Source organism: Sinohyriopsis cumingii, chromosome 11 (assembly GCF_028554795.1).
Source record: "Sinohyriopsis cumingii isolate HCF-2022 chromosome 11, ASM2855479v2, whole genome shotgun sequence".
Lineage (NCBI taxonomy): Eukaryota > Metazoa > Mollusca > Bivalvia > Unionida > Unionidae > Sinohyriopsis > Sinohyriopsis cumingii.
In genome coordinates, this window is record NC_142971.1 from 31880128 (window position 1) to 31897603 (window position 17476).

The 17476-nt window shown below is 34.5% G+C and overlaps 2 protein-coding genes across 4 annotated transcripts in view; one reads left to right on the plus strand and one right to left on the minus strand.

The window, feature by feature from the left end:
* LOC149787859 (cortactin-binding protein 2-like) overlaps window positions 1-2140 on the minus strand; it is a 135095-nt gene extending 132955 nt beyond the window's left edge. The window contains exon 1 of the mRNA XM_089974087.1: window positions 1832-2140. Coding sequence (XP_089830213.1) covers window positions 1832-1912 — 81 coding nt within the window. The 5' untranslated portion in view covers window positions 1913-2140. The remainder of the gene's footprint in view (window positions 1-1831) is intronic.
* Window positions 2141-2306: 166 nt separating this feature from the next.
* The window catches only part of LOC149787860 (putative cytochrome P450 CYP44), a 43482-nt gene continuing 28312 nt past the window's right edge, over window positions 2307-17476 (plus strand). The window contains exons 1-5 of one of the 3 annotated variants that reach the window (XM_089974090.1): window positions 2313-2393; window positions 10011-10122; window positions 10551-10619; window positions 11185-11412; window positions 14704-14941. In XM_089974090.1, the coding sequence (XP_089830216.1) occupies window positions 11214-11412; window positions 14704-14941 (437 nt within the window). In that variant the 5' untranslated portion in view covers window positions 2313-2393; window positions 10011-10122; window positions 10551-10619; window positions 11185-11213. Of the gene's footprint in view, window positions 2394-10010; window positions 10123-10550; window positions 10620-11184; window positions 11413-14703; window positions 14942-17476 lie in introns of all 3 variants that reach the window. The other 2 variants (XM_089974091.1, XM_089974089.1) reach the window with 2 other exon arrangements.

Below are 17476 nucleotides of genomic sequence, written 5' to 3' on the forward strand. Positions count from 1 at the left end.
TCAAATTCTCACAAAAGAAATGGACTTGTTTTCAAGCTTCGTTGGCCTACATTTCAGTTGGCTGGAAAGCAATAAAAGCCGGAAATGCTCAAATCGGGTTAAGTTCAAATATTATTCTTTAATGAAATGAATAAAGATACATTATGCCTATTGGAACTGTAAGTAACGGTTTGTTTTGTTCAAGAAACACATCCCCAACATGAACCTACTTCGACTACCGACACATTACAACAAATTCAAATGTATGTCAACGGAACATGAAAATGCACCCATTTGCTAGTATCATATTTTCATTCCAGCAGGATAAAGACAGCACAGTACATATATTAATTACACATAAATTAGTGGAAGAGTGTTGATATAGGCTGCCAAGTGTGTGAGATGTTCCTGAAACTTTGATTACCCATTCCGATCACACTATACAAAGCCGTTATTGGATAGTAAGACATAGCACTAAAATAAAAACAACATGTGCTATATCTTACATTGTAGGACTATGTGGGATCATGCATTTTTGTGTGGGGGATTCATCTGTTTACACAGACTATATGTGTGGTTGCTGAACTAAAAATCTAGATCTAGTCACTTGAGCTCTATCTGCCACCACCTTAACAACAAATTAAAATTAAAACTTGCTTGTCTCTGTCCAAGTTTCCAAGATGGCCCTACGCTGTATCAACGTCATAGTATCTCTGAATCGGTTTTTTAATAATAATAATATAATGAGGACTTTGTATAGTGCCTAATCTTTAGAAGCTCTAAGCACTTTACAACATTAGACAGTACATAAAAAACATATATAATGATATGATTACAAAAACAAACACCATGAAATTAGAAAACATTAAAAAACATGCTGAGAATATTTAAGGTAGGAAACATTAGGTCTTTAAGTTTGTTCCTGCAGCCAAAATATGTGAGTTTTGAGAATGCTCTTGAATGTGATCACTGTTTCTTTGTGTCTAAGTTCAGTGGGCAATTCATTCCACATTGCTGGGCTTGGTATGCAAAAGAATGCTGTCCATACGACTTTGTTTTCATAGTGGGAATAATGAGTATACGATTGTGAGAAGAGGAGCATAAGTATCATGCTGGTGTGTATACATGGATGGGTGAGTTCAAATAGGTATGTTAGACTAGACTCCGTCAGTGAAACGTAGCACAACGAACAAATTTTGTGTTTGATTCTGGATCGAATGGATAGCCAGTGTAGGGTACAGAGCAGCGGGGAGGTGTGCTCTGATCATGGTACTCTAAGTATGACCCAAGCTGCTGTGTTTTGAACTTTTTGGAATAGATACTGAGATATACCAGACAGAATTGAGTTACAATAGTCCAGTCTTGAAAGTACTAATGAACACACAAGTGTTTTAGTGGCATCAACTGAAAGATATTTGCGAATGGAGCTGATGCGTCTCAGCTCAAGATATGCAGCCTGGCATATGGTCATGACATGGTGGTGCAATGTGAGAGTACTGTCCAGAGTAACACCTAGGTTTCGTACTGATTGTGTGAATTTAATGTTTGTGTTGCTGATATTTATTTTTTGAGGTAAAGGATGTGAATGAGAAAGTCTGTTTTGTAATCAGAATGGCCTCAGTTTTATCATCATTCATCTGCAGCTTGTTACACGTCATCCATGACTTCACATCAGAAATGCACCTCCCTACACCTTGGATGGTAGCATCAACTTCAGTTGGGTGGCTAGATTTGTATATTTGGGTGTAATCAGCGTACAATTACTTATCAATTAATTACAATACAGAATACGACTAACGCAAGCGAAAACTTATTACTACAAATTAATCCTGTTTAAAAACTCTCTCTCTACCTTTAAAGTGTTTGAATGCATCTTGTCGGCAACGCTTGGATCTAAACTATTTGGACCAGACTTTATGTTTCTGCCCGCCATGTTGGTGTTCTCCAAGCCGGAGGATTCAGCTTCAGTCTCTTACTTATGCATGATGTGTTTTCCGGCTACAACAATTAAACTCCAGACTTATAAATACATTCTGTGCAATTTGCTTGAACTTTTTGCTTAGATGATTGACAAGATCACTGCTCAGTGGGCGTAAAAATGCTTCATGAATGCATAGACATTACTGCCTACCCTCGGGAATAAAGAAAATTGATAAATACGGTCACGTGGTTCAGTAAGCATTTTAGTTTCGTAAATTTAAAGAATTTACATTATTGATTGAATCACTGCATGATTTCGTTTTGTTTTTCTTATCATTAACATGAAATGTGTTATTCACTTAAACGTATTAAACTGAAAGTGAAGATACGAATATATGGCGTTTTGCAAATAGGACAAAGTCTGGGCGAGCTCACAACCTATTTGGAACTTAAGAAAGATGAAATGTCCCAAAATGTGACTGGAATTGCTTTCTGTAAGTATCCAGCTGTCACACGGACCTGATAATACAATGCGCAGATAGCTGTCAACATGTACCATTTTATGCATATCGTTTATTTTTACTTGTATTACTCCGTCTTGTATCTTTACTACTATTATACGATGTCGTAGCCTCAACTTTTAAATTGTTGTGGTCAAGGTATGAGTAGGGGTACTAATATTAGTACTATAGTCCTACATGTCACATTATTCTTGTTTTAGTGCTGACACCCCTAATATAAATATCAGCGTCGAGGTCTTACATGTAGGACTACGTTATCACATGATTTAAAATGAGCTCCGCAAACCTAAATATTGAAATTAATTCTTACTGCTGGTGGTGCCGATACCAAAGTGTGGTAATTATAAAATAAAAAAAGTAAAAATATTTAATAAACTGCCACTAGAACAAATAATACGTTTTCTTTTCCAGTATATTTCTTTTTATAAAAATTGTATAAAACCCAAATTATATCGAACCTATTTTAAAACATTCACTGAAATGTACAAGAGAGTATATGTACAGCTGAATCTGCACTATGATAGTAGTTTATTGATGCCATTACAAATTAGTCGTCACTATTTTCATGGGTTAGTAACCTCGACTTTACAACTATGTAATTGTTTTAGACAGTTTTTGATGAAGTTATGGAAAAAAGAAAAATAATAGATTATTTATTCTAGTAGAAGTTTATGATTTTTTTTTTTTACAATTTAACATAATTTAGTTACAACCAGCAGCTGGAAGTTATTACAGTGTATTTTTATTTTGTTGCTATGCTGTTGATTAAACTTCATGATGTTATGACCAAAGTGACATGATAATTATTGAAGATAATTTTTATTGCAAATAAAAACAGCACCACAAATATTTTTTAAAGTGATTACATAATATAGACCTTTCTAATATTTGTGTATAAAAAATATGTCCTACAATTTTGCAACTTTTTGTACCATATTTACATAAAGGGGCTAATTCATTGTGAACGTTTGTTTAAAGGTAGACCTCCATATCAGTCACCTCTAAATTATTCACTGTAACAGTGTGACTTTTGCAGATGTTTGTAAACTTTGATGCTGCTATTGTGACAATAGCAATATAAAATGAATGTATGTGATTTGGTATGGAATTAAATCCATGGCACAATGGAGGATGCCTGTATGTTACTACATCTGGTATGGACATGATTGATTCTTACTGAGGTTCCATGTGATAATTGTCACTGTGCCAGGCAAAACTATTCAAGGAGTAAAGGTTCGGTTTTATCAGAATGCCAGGAGTTGAAATGTAGGAATAGCATTCATACTTGTTGGAATGTTTGTCACAAGTTGAAATTTTGTAAAAATCATGTTTCATAAGGTAAGTGGGAAACATTTAAAATTTGCCAACTCTGGACAGGTGTGTGTTAATAATGGTCATTAGATGAACCTAAATTCTGATTGGACAGGATTCATCAGTGGTGAGTTCCCTGGCGATGTCTTGTGTTTTATAAATGTCTTACATTGCAAACCTATGATAGTCAAAGTTTTTGTGTTAAGCAAAGAAGGGTCTTGGCTAAAGCTATCATAATTATCCAGGTAATAAAATGACCCATAGGGTACCTGTATGCTAAGTGTGGTTGAGAGCAACTAACAGAGAGTAGTCATTTGATCTCGCTGCATAACCGACATGTGTTCAGTTGCAATCTTTAATAGATTTCACAAACTGTATCATCAAAGTGTTACTTACAAAGCTCATGCTGAGTCTCTAAATAGGCATCCACAAATGAAAACAATGGCAAAGAAAGGGACTCAGTATTTACAATGACGCGACCATGATAATTTATTAGACCGGTGCTGTCCACCTTTTTGACACCATGGGTCATTGAAAAATGTTTTTCTTGAAGCAGTGGGCCACAGCAGAAAAATGAAAAGACCATGATGGAGGATTTCAGAAATTTATCGGACAATGAGGATGAATTATTAGACTTTTTAGCAGATGATGTTTGATAGTGATGTATATCAGATACTGCGAATTTAAAAAATGCTGACTTAACTTCAGGTTTGTACACATGTAATACAGGGGGCCCTGAGTGGCAGAGTGGTCTAAAGCACTTTCTGTTATGGATCACTGCCATCTCACCTCTGTCTGCGGCAGTTCAAGTCTCATATTCAGCCAATGTGGGTATGTGAGAAAGCTTGCCAGTAGCTTCTCATGGGTCAGTGATTCTTTCCGGGTTTTTCTTTGTACTTCCTCCACCATTAATACTGGCTGCCATGTATAGCCTGTCATGTGCTGAAAAATGGTGTTAAACCCCACAACAACAACATGTAATACAATTTACCTTTGATTGTGTACCCAAGTAACTGATCATTAGGATTTGTGGATACCTGGTAAAAGTTTTCTACAATTTGACAGCTTTAATCTTGGCTCTGGAGATAATAAGGGTATACTCTCTCAGAATGATTGTCCAAAGGATGTGTAAATTGGATGTCTTGAAAGACATGTAACCAGGGGTAAAACGAGATGATTCTGCTAAAGGAAAACACAAAAGCAAATCTCAAAGTAAGGAAATAGCTTCCATGGCTGATCGTGAGAGATCACTGGAATAACACTGTATTACCCATAACAGACTGGAATAACTGTATTACCAATAAGAGACTGGAATAACTGTATTACCCATAAGAGACTGGATGTGAGAGTGAGTCCATTATAGGCAGCTGTGTGTGAGGAAGCCAGAGGGAAGAAGTCAACCCCATCCTACTAGTTGATTCTGAGAGTGATCTGCAACCAATGCAAGACATCGACCCTAACCAGACCAGGTTATGCAGACATGCCAGACAATTAAGTTTGAAATGCTTGCTTGTTTTCATGATGAAATTTGCTGCTATTTGCATTTTTATAACTTTTTGTCAATTTATTTTTCTAGAAGACATATAAACTACAGTAGGTCTTGTACAATTTTTTGTGTTTATCTAATTAATTGAACTGTTATATTCTTCGTATGGGGGCCTTTGTTCTATTTGATCTCCCTGATTAGATCTCTATTTATTTCATCCATTAATTTCCTTTATTCTCTCAATCAGGGCTATGACACTGTGGTCCTCTTGACGTTGAGGTAGTTAATAAACCACCACATTCAGTATGATGATTTCTGCAGTATCTGAACATTTGGACTCAATGTCATCAATGATTAGCAAGATATTTACATTTTCATGTCAAAATATCACCCCACCCCCCCAGGCCATGTGCTACTTGATTAGTTTACATGACTCAGATCTGAGTGATGTCACTAGGGGAACCCTGCTTTGAGAATCAGTATAGTTAAATGCATAATTTCTCTGGATTGTATTCTGATTGTATGCATCATTTATCATGGGAAGGACCATGGGTTACTAGATCTATCCATGTTTCTTTCTTCACTGAATATATTGACTGCTATTCATAGCCTATCATGTGTTGAAAAATGGCATTAAACCCCACAAAACCAAACTAATCAAATCAGCATGGGAAGCACGTGTGTCACCTTTCTTTTGGATGAAAGATAACCAGAAAGTCCCCAACATCATGAAGAAATAATATCAACTAACCATTTTGTTATTGCATCATATAAAAATAGAAAGTATCAAATCATCAATGTCTTTTACAAGAGAGATAGAGAGCAGGAGTGGAGCAAAGTAAAACTGTGACACATGTTAATCTATACTCTTATTTTCACATTATATGCAATTGTTTCCACAAAAGTTTTTATTAACTGAACCTTGTATTAAATGAGGAAGATTCAAAGGCATCAACAAATTCTGTTAGTAAAACATGACTCTCTTCATAAGAACCTTGATAAAACATGGTTCGCATCACAAGCATATTTCTCTGAAGCAGACACATTGATATTAGACCCAATTGTTGGTGAAGATATTCTTAGCTACGTGCATATTAATACACAGATATTTTACAAAATAGACTATGTTAAAGTCACAACATGGAGAGAGGTTGTGAGCAATCATTGATAAAGGGTGCAGAGGTATACTGAGTTACAGCTAAAAGCAAATTTCATTATTTTGAATTAATCATGATTAGGAAAAATGTGTAAAATTCAACTACAAGCATAACAGAGAAGAAAGGAACAAATAGCAAAGGGAAGAATTAACTTATGTAGCTGAATAAGTGTTTCCATGCAGTGTCATCATTACAAAAAAAGAATATCAAAAACTATCTAATGTATTTCATTATCAGCTAAAGAAAAGTATTACTGACACAAATATTCTAACAGGAATGATTTTGGCAAGTATTATAATCAAAATATTAGATCTATCATTTATTTAGAAATATGATCTTGTTTAATGTGCCTAATGAGTTACTTTATCAATTAATGTGCCTAATGAGCTAGTCAATCAGTTAATGTGCCTAATGAGTTAACTCATTCAGTTAATGTGCCTAATGAGTTACTCATTCAATTAATGTGCCTAATGAGCTGCTCAATCAGTTAATGTGCCTAATGAGTTACTCATTCAATTAATGTGTCTAATGAGTTACTCATTCAGTTATCCATTAATTTGACGGTCACATCATTTTATGTAAATGAGTCAGGATGAATATATAAACATCTACCAAATCACATGTTTTGTGAAATACTGATGAAATATTAAAAGTTTATAACATTTACATAAAACAGCAGCCTTGAAAATCTGTTACTGTCCTAAACTGGCAACAGCATATGCATATATTGCAAACATACATGTACAGATTTTGTCTTACATCTTGACTCTATCTCTCAAAGTAATTTGATACATCACATTTTCAGTTGATGTTTTGCTTATAATGAAATTACCAGTTCATGATATTCTATTGTTTATTTAATGTAAAGAAGGTGCCAACATACTTGTTTAGACACAGACTATTTGTTTTTGGTGGGTTGGTGCATATTTCCATGTCATTTAAATAAATGGCATCATTTGAAAATACCTGAAAAATCCCTGTTGGTACTGTAATCATGGTGAGTTGCCAGATTTTACTGGTAGTTACTTTTTGCAACTTTTGTTTGAACTATAGCACATTTTAAACTATCAAACTAAAAATGTGCATTTAATCTATGCAAATTTAACTCATCTTGTTGTAGGCCACAAGACCTAATCGGATGGCCTGCTATCTGTTGTACAATGTCTATCCATCAGTTAGCATAACATTTTGTTATAGCTACTCCTTAACTGAATAGGCCAGAAGAGCTTATTTGATGGCCTGTTATCTGTCATATAATGTCTGTTTGTCTATTAGCAATACAATTTTGTTATAGTTACTCCTTAACTGCTTGAAGGATTACTTTGAAACTTTACTCACACATTCAACCCAAAGTCTAGTTGGACCTAAATGAAAATAGTGTTGCTCAGACATTGCCATAGCAACTATCTTGCTATTGCTACTCCTCCTGAATGGATATTCTTATGATGTCTAGTTGGCCATAAATAAAAATGGTGCTGATCTAATGGTCAGTAAGGTGGCACTCTACAGTTTCATATTTTGCATAGGGTTAGGATTTTAAAGAGAAAGAATTTCCCCGGCTTTCCTCACTGGTTATACTGGCTATTTAAAAAAGACCTTGTATATCTTAGGTATAATGCAAAGAACCTTTAATTCCCTTTATTTTGGTGTATCATTGATGGGTGTACTTTGGGTTATAGAGTATACAGCTTGGCCTTACTTCAGATGTGCACCTTTCAAAAAAGTGCTAGCTCTGCTTGGTCATTTTCACTTCCTGAACTTCAGAGATAAATTGGATAAAAAGGAGCCGATAACTTTTTTTACATTTTATATAATTGGTAATTCATTCATTGCACTTTCAGAAGCTGGTATTGTCTAGTCTGGCAAAATTCATTTTCCCTATTTTAATAGCTGCTATGTATAGTGTACTTTAGACTAATTCAGGCTGATTTTTTAACACAAAGGAGCAGTCATTTTAGTTAGCAGTGTGCTTAAATCATGTAAAATTTCCAAAAGTACAATATCCAAAAGAAATATCATCCACATTACATTAATGTAGCATAGAGGTATGCCAACATTCTCTCTGTTGTGCATGTTTTAAATGCGAACTACTTCACCTTACATATGTCACTCTCTCAAAAGTACATATTATCTGGTGAGTGCCCCCATAAGGCACCATGTCGGCCATCTTGAAATTCTTGTTATGGCTACTCCTCTTGAATCAAAAGAAGTATCAGTATAGGGTTTTCACCAGAAGACTTCTTATGATGTCTGCTTGAAATGGGTCTATAGGGCATCTAATATGGTCACCTTAGTTACCATCATGAAATTCTTGTTAAAACACTTAAATGGAAAGTCATATTAATATGTTTTGACTAGAAGACTAATTATGATATGTAGTTGGTCCTGAATGATAAACTAGTGTGATCTGATGTCAGATATGACTACCACACTGAACATATTGAAAGTCTTGCACTATTCTCCGGAACAGATGGTTATATCAGCATGAGGTTTTCACCAAAGTCTTCCATGTCCAGTTTGTCATAAATGAAAATGGTGCTGATCTTACATCCAATATGGCTGCTACAGTGGCTAATTTGAAAATTTTAAAGACTTAAGATCATCAGAGATGGTTTCAGCACTCAGGAGTTAAATAAGAAATGGTCTTATCTTGAATTCCTGACAGTTATTTTTGGACAGTAGAGCTTCAGTGTCTTGAGACACTCTTGTTTACAAAGAAATGCCCAAAATTTAAATAATGTAGGATTAAAAAAGAAGTAGTGCTTCATTAAATATATTTTTTTAAATAAAGTTCACAAATCATTGGCTTTATGTTAATGTTATATCAAATTTGATTGAGAAAATAAATGTGTGGAATCAGAGCAGCTGTATGGGTTTTACGTACAATTCTTCATTTTTACATTTTAAGAACATTACTTTTGATTGGTACCATAGTCATTGCTGTGTTGAGGTGCTGTTAAACACTGATAGATAAAAGTAGACTGCATGGAGAGATGGTGGATGGTATATTTTTATAATCATCATGCTCACCCGATCCCCACCAAGATGAAAAGCAAAAAATTATGCTGAACAATATCAGACAGTCTATATGCATAAATCATCTTGCCCAACAGGTAGTAGGACAGGTTTAAATTCAGCACAAGCTGCCTCAGGTTTGCAGATTGCTTGCCCATGAGCAAGTCAAAACGATTGAGGCAGAAAGAGAGGGATTGTGGTCATTTCATATTTCTTTATATTCTGGAAGTTTTATACCGTATGGACAGATCAGAGTAAATATATTTGTTCATTTATCTAGCACTTATTTGTAACACATGCTTCCGTGATGTAATTATCTACCCTCAGTTTCATTCATCAAGTTTTAAAGCACATCAACAGAGTACTGACTATAAGTTGCATTAACAAAGATCATTAAGGTTAAAGTGTTTTATGTCCATTCTACTTGAATGTAATGTTCCATTTGCTGCATCAGACTACACTTCATGTTATCATGCAGACATGAATGTTTACGTTTTGAAGAAAGTTTTGACTGATGGGGGAATAAATATTTATCTTTTAAATTGTTGTCAGTTGCATTGTAATTGTAATATTTGTAAGCATATAGGATTCACTGACGTTCAAGTCTTTCCCTTATCATAGGGTGTGGGATCTCCTAATTATTCTTCTGGCAAATCAACTACCAGGATGATTTTCGGGTCCAGTAAAATGTGTCAAGCTTTTGGATGCATGTCAGCAATCTTATTGTGACTAGGTAATAAAGTAACTATCAAGATTTCTTGAGAAAATAAGTGTTCTCATATGATACAGGTGTGTAAATAAATTCATAAAATCTCATTTTCAAGTCAAATGTTTATTATTATTGATGTAATTAAAGCAACAAGTCTGTTAGTTATCTTTCTTTTCTTGCTCTTGTATCTGTGTATTGTTAGCTATCAATTAAAAATCTTTTTTTTTCCATATAAATACATCTTCGTGTATTTTCTTTAGGTATATAATATTTGTTAACTTTAATTATTCATAAACATTGTTTATATGCGAAAATGAAACAAAATAAATTGTTTTATTGTAAAACACAATTTGAAGAAAGCTTCACATAGTACAAGTTCAAATTTTGCAGTCAGCTAGTTCAAACTATTGAGTGAACAAAATTCCATTTTAATGTAAGCCCTTCTTTTTCAGGTGAACTTTGATCCTATGACAAAATCTACCAGGTTCGACAAATACAATAGAGAGAGGGAAATCTGCCAGGTTTGACAAATATACCAGAAACATGCAGCATTCACCATAATGTTAAAAAATAGTATTGTTTATTATATTAATAATGAGTTCATATGCCTGTTGACAGTTATTTAATTTACTTATTTCCTACTAAAACAAAACAGTCCTTCAGATTTCTCCATAAACACTTAAAGCTTATCTTAAGCCTGCAAATGCTACTCTTGGACATCCCCATTGTTTTAACGCTGTACATCCTGTGGACCTTCAATATACAGGCCTGGAATTTCTGAAAGAAAAGCATTTCCACTTTTTGGAACTGAAGCAGTTACAGTAATTAATAAAAAAAATATAATTCCTATAGGTAATAGGATTTACTCTTTTAAAATGCCACCTGAAAACATCTATCATGTTATTAGACTTGGGAAATACAGGGAGATGGTATGCAACAGTATATTTCTTAGCCAAAACCATTATTGAAAGGTTACATTTAGTGAGGGACATGTGTGAATGGCTAGACAATTTCCAGAAGTTTCGAAAAGATATGTAAGACATAAATAAGTTTTTAGCTTATCTTTAAGCTTTTTTTCTTCTTCAGTTGTTCTACGAGAGCCATTTAATTTCAAGATGAAGAAGAGTATTTGTGGGTACCTAAGGCTATGTTGCCATGGTGAGGGGTTACAGGTCATAACAAAATACAATTTGAGTACAGCTGCTACCATAGATCGTGCTGAAACAACTCAGTATGACAGTGCTAAACCATTCAGTGAAATTCCTGGGCCAAAGGGCCTTCCTTACCTGGGAACATTACTTGAATACAGAGAAGGTAATTAGGTGCAGTAGTTTTTAACTGTCTAGTCATAAACAAGAAGAGCTTATGGAATGGCCGTCATCTGTCATCCATTAGCACAAGTTTGTTATTGCTACTCCTCCAAAACAAATTGGATGTTTGCCACAAAACTTTACACACACATTGAACCCCAGGTTTAGTCACTCTTAAACGAAAATGATGACACACAGACATCCATTATGGCCACCACAATGGCCATTTTGAATATTTTATAGTTATTCCTGAACAGATCAATGTGAGATTTTCAATTAGAAATTTCTTGTGATGTTTAGTGGGTCCTAAATGAAAATGGTGCTGATCTGACATCCAATATGGCCTCTTACATTAGCCGTCTTGAAAATTCGTCTGTTACCAAGTTTGTTCCTGTACAGTAACTCAAGTTGCCCACCATCTACAGTTACCAAACTTTGCACATGACTTGCATTTGAGGTTATGAAGAACACAGTAAATTTCAAGGGTCAAAAGCTCCAAAATCAATCTCACTTTGACTGAAGGGATAAAATGGTTTTCACACAATAACTCAACTTTTCCAACATTAGCGGACTTTATGGATGACTTGCATTTGAGTAAAAAGAGGAACCCTCTCAGTTTCATTTTCCAAAGCTGAAAGATCAAGGTTGTTTTGACTGAAAGTAGAAAAATGGTTTCTGCAAAAAGACTTCAGTCCTGTACCATCTATTGTTACCAAAATTTGTGGCAGACTTGCACTAGTGGGTATGGAAGAACCCATAAATATTGAGGTTAAGGATCAAGATAACTGTTGCTAAAAGAAAAAATATTTCTTCACCATCTATGGATACCAAAACTTTGTGTATGGCATGCACATGGGGTAAAGAAGGACATAGATTTTGAATCAAAAGGTCAAAGGTCAGGGTCAGTGCGAGTGAAAGAATACAGTATATTTCAACTCAATAACATTAATTCTTCAATTCATGTCTGGACCCAACTTTGTGGATGGCTTGCAATCTGGGTAATGAAGATGACAATGCCTATTGATTTTGAGGTCAGATGTCAAGGTCACTGGGTCTGAAAGTAGATAATCATTTCTGCACAGTTAGCCTAGTTCTACATTTCAGGCTTGTAGAAAACTTTTTAAATGTCTTGCACTTGCTAAGGAAGATTCCTGTTGATTTTGGGGTTTAAAAAAAAAAAACAGTGATCATTGTCACTGGGTGAAGGAAGATAAATGGTTTCTGTGTCAAAATGTCAGTTGTCAACACAGAGGACTATTATAGAGGACAGGCATATAAGGTGGCATTCATAATTTCTATGTTTTACATCATTAAATGAAGGAAAATTCTGGAATCAAGATAGATTTTTTCAAAAAATGTTGCTATCTTGGAAAAGTAGTGTTTTTTAGTGGCTTTTTGGTTGCCACAATAGCAGCATAGTATTCTAATAGTAACGTTTGGTGTTTGTTGCATGCTTACAGTCATCTTGTGAAAGAATCTTAACTTCTACATTACTTTTTTTAAATCTTGTCAATGAAGTAGGTCTCTTTTGTGTAAATTTTGCCTTTTTCTTCTGCTTCAGATAATAAGAGCTTTCACAACCTGTATGTATCATAAAACAAATCACATGTAAATAAATATGAATTTTCACTCAAATCAAAAGCATATCACAAGTGTATCTCTCCCTCAGTAATTTGTGAAAGTTTTGTTAAATGTATTTTAATATTTTCAGATATTAGTTCATAAGTTGGCTTAAGTTAATAAATTGACACACGTTTAATATTATTCAAGTTGATGTGCAATGATCACAGAATTATGCATCAGTAAAGTTGCCTCCCTCTCAGTAGCAAAACATTGTCTATCAGTCCTAAGGAAATAAATTTAAGCTTCCTAAGAAGAATTACATTCATTAACAGCCAGTGGCAAGCTCATTAGTATTTGGCCTTGGTTAATTCCTCAGGATAGCATATACTTCTTCACCAGTAGCACATGGCAGTGAATGAGTACAACTCTATTATTTATAAGAATAATTACAAATTTCTTGCAGCAGAATAATTTTTAAAAAAATGACTTGGATGAAAAAAGAGAGAACTTAGTCTCATATACATTATGATTTGAACAAAACATTATGCTGACCCTACACCCATGTTATTGTGTTGGCAGCACCTTTCATGTATTGTAATCAGCTGAAGATAGTTAATCTGTTAATTAGTTTGTGTCATCATGTTGAAGGATTATTCAGGTCTCAACAGTTGTCAAAATAAAGCCCAATTATACTGCTGAGTAAGCATATAATTAAGATTTCCTGGAAGCACATGTAGGCATTGTTGTGTCAGTCAGTTGTTTTTCATAGTTAAAGAGAGCCTGTTACATTTTAAATTAAACTGAAACCAGATTAATGTATAAAATTAAAACATGAATTTCACTGAATTCCTGCTTAGTTTTTACTGTGTTATACTAGTAGGCATTTACCAACATTTTCACAATAAATATTTTGTCATGTATTGTTTTTCATTGCTTTTATAAATATCATTTTTTATTAAAATGTGCATCATTCATGATAATGTTTTTAAATGTCCATGCACTTTTGCCATTTTTGATCATGAGTGATATAACTGGCTTTCATTTACCAATTTAATTCATAATATTTTCACATTAATCATGTACGAATCCATTAATTTTGCTTTTTCTGCCCCCCAACAATGTGATCCACACCTGCCTCCATGTTATAATTGTTTTCACAAGCAATCTTGGCATGCTGAAATGATTCACAATAATCTTGGCATGCTGAAATGAGAAAATGAATTATGCAGCTTATTTCTTTAGAAAATAGTGACATGTAAGCATTTGCTTTTTGCAACTCTGAATCAAAATGGGATACTTTTATTAATTTTTGTCATCATGAAAACTAGATAATTATCAGTCAGTCTAAGAAGTATTGCTTCAAATCATGCTAATATCAGTCAGCAATGATCAGATATTTAACTTACACACAATATAATGATTTGAATAAATGCAACTTTAAACTCAGTAGTAACTAGAGAATATCAAGTAAAAACACAGCAGACAGTCAAAGGTCAAAATCATTGATTTATAATCAGTCTTAAAAAGTAAATATATGTTTATAAACTATTTCAAAGCTGTTTGATAAATTATTACTGTGTTATACTAGTAGGCATTTACCAACATTTTCACAATAAATATTTTGTCATGTATTGTTTTTCATTGCTTTTTGAAACTCGACTTTCTGTCTGTCAGAATTGTCTTTTTAGAGACATGTTTTATTTCTTTCCAAGGAAATGTTAATTCTTTTCAGGTCCATTTAAGAAATTTGACATAAATAGGCTTCAAGACGCATTACTTGCCAGATATAAAGAATATGGTAGAATCATGAAAGAAGCAATAGGAAGTACTACTGTGGTGCATCTGTTCGACCCTGAATATGTAAAGATCATATTTCAGAGTGAGGGAAAGGTGCCTTATATAGTACCTTTAATGGAGACCACACAAAGATACAGGCAGCAAAGAGGTCTTTCACCAGGACTAGGGAATACGTAAGTGTATATATCCCTGCTGTCTGCTGTTTTGAAATACCATAGCCAAATATTAGAATGTACTGAAAAATTCCATGATGTTTAAATAATTCCTTGTTTGTTCACATATGGTTTTAATTATCCACCCCTCCCCACATAAAGGGCATACTATAGAAGCTTTTATTAATTTTTACAACTCATGATGCTGTAAAACAATAAAAACAATAATGTTTAGATCAGCACTTCACGTACCTATCAAACTTTAATATCTGTGGGCAACTGACACATTTGGTCATCTTAGACACTGAGAGAGAAAATGTATGGATTGTGGATTGTATGGTAGAAAATTATAAAAAAACTGAAGGTGGTATGGTAGTTAAAGAAAATTATATGGCAGTTGTAGAAAGGCATAAGGTTTTTGTTTTTAAAGTATCCCTAGATTTGTCTGACAACTGTAAAAATTATCTGTTTATGCCTCAGGTCTTCAGTAAAATTTATTATCTGAAGTTCTTTATAATATATGTATATACTGGTTGGCCTCAAAATTCACTGCTAAAGGACCTTAAGGTTCATTTTGAATACAGTGTATATTAAAAACCTTAGAGACATTGGCATTTATGGAAGTAGGACTGGCTGTAATTTTACTCTTGAATACATTTCCTGTATATGTCTCCACCATGTCCAAATTTTTCTAGATCTGTACTATTAGCTAAGAGACCACTCCAGTGGCCTAAGTGGTTAGAGCATCTGCCTCAAATGCAGGCAGTCGCAGGTTCTAACCCCAGCTGAGTCATACCAAAGACTTTTGAAAATGGTACTACCAGCTACCTTGCTATGCACTCAGCATTAAGAGGTTAGTGTTAGGACTGGTCAGCCTGGTGTCAGAATAATGTGACTGGGTGGGACATCATGCTACATGTCTGCGGCATGATTCCCCAGTGCTAGACATCACTATAAAAATGATTTATGCTGTGAATTAAACTGCATCTGATGAACATTTGTAGTATATATACTTGTAATTGGAAAGTTTTATGTCAGTTTCTAAATGGTGAATTATAATTCTGAAGGTTACCTGAGGGCAGCCACTTAATCATTTTCACTTTCCATTTCTGAATTTTTGTTGCAAATGCACCATTTCAGTCATAATTTGGAGCATTTTGTATGCATTGTTATGGATCATTATCTTTTCCACATGAAAAATAGCCACATGAAAATTTATAAAGTCCATTTATTTTACTGCAATTCCAATCCAATTACAGCAGTAAACAACCCGTTATATAGTTATTCTCTGTTTGTACTAGCATATCAGACTGAAAAAATTTGTTTGGTTACGCTTTCTGTATAAAGATGATTTAATTGCAGCTTTGAATGCATTTTGCCATTCAGCTTAAAATTTGGCAGCAGTGAAATTGCTGATAAATTGTCAGAATTGTTGACAACATTGTAAAATGAAAGTATTCCTCATTAAAAAAATCCCACATAAATTGCATTTTAATATCATTAATACATTGCCTGTCGCTACAGTGTAGCTTACCTTTTCTGGGACTGAATTATCCCTGTCCATATAATAAAAATTCATCTTCCCATAGATTAACTGTCCCAGAATGTTATGAAAGGCTTTAGACTATGAGAACACAGACCCAGTATGTTCCCCATATCACTCACCCATATACAGTAGTCATCATCTTTTTCAGATGATACCATTTGTGCTGTGCCTTCAGTTTGTGTCAGAAACATCCATTGGGCATATAATCATGGTTTTACAGTATTATGGAGTATTATACCACCAGCCAGTTGCGTGTTCTTCTTTGAGAGTTTATAGGCAGATAATTGCAATGCCAATAGCTGGTAAAGGAAAGTAACATTTCCATTGGTCAGAATGTTACCACATGATCAAAATGAATTGCATTTATTTCTGTATGAACTGTAAGGAGAACTACTTTTCTAAGAATACTCACTTCTATAAATAGTCACGTGTACAGCATAAGATAAACACTGCCACTTAAGGCAGACATGCAGTAAGCCAGGTGTGTCCAAAGTCCGGCCCGCGAGCCAATCACGGCCCACGGTAAGATTTCATATGGCCCGCAGCTTCAGTCATATAATGTATTATTTATGGCCCACCAACACGCGAACCGTTCTCTGCTCATTTCTGCCATGGCGACTGAAAAGAAAAAGATGAAAGTTGACAGCGAAGGCAGCCGCTTTCAGGAGAGATGGGAATTACAGTACTTTTTCACTGAAAATCGAGGCAATTGTGTTTGTCTCATTTGTAACGAGGCGGTTGCCTTGTTTAAGGATTTCAACGTAAAGAGACACTACCACACTAAACATGCTAACACATACAACAAGCTAACAGGGAGTCACTACGCTGAAAAAGTGAAGCAACTCCAAGCTGCTCTGGCGTCACAACAGCAATTCTTCACACGGGCCTGTGAGTCAAAGGAAAATATCACCAAAGCAAGCTACGAAGTGGACATGTTAAAAGCTAAACATGGCAAATCTTTTATTGAAGGTACATTTATCAAAGACTGTGTCATGAAAATGGTGGAGAAC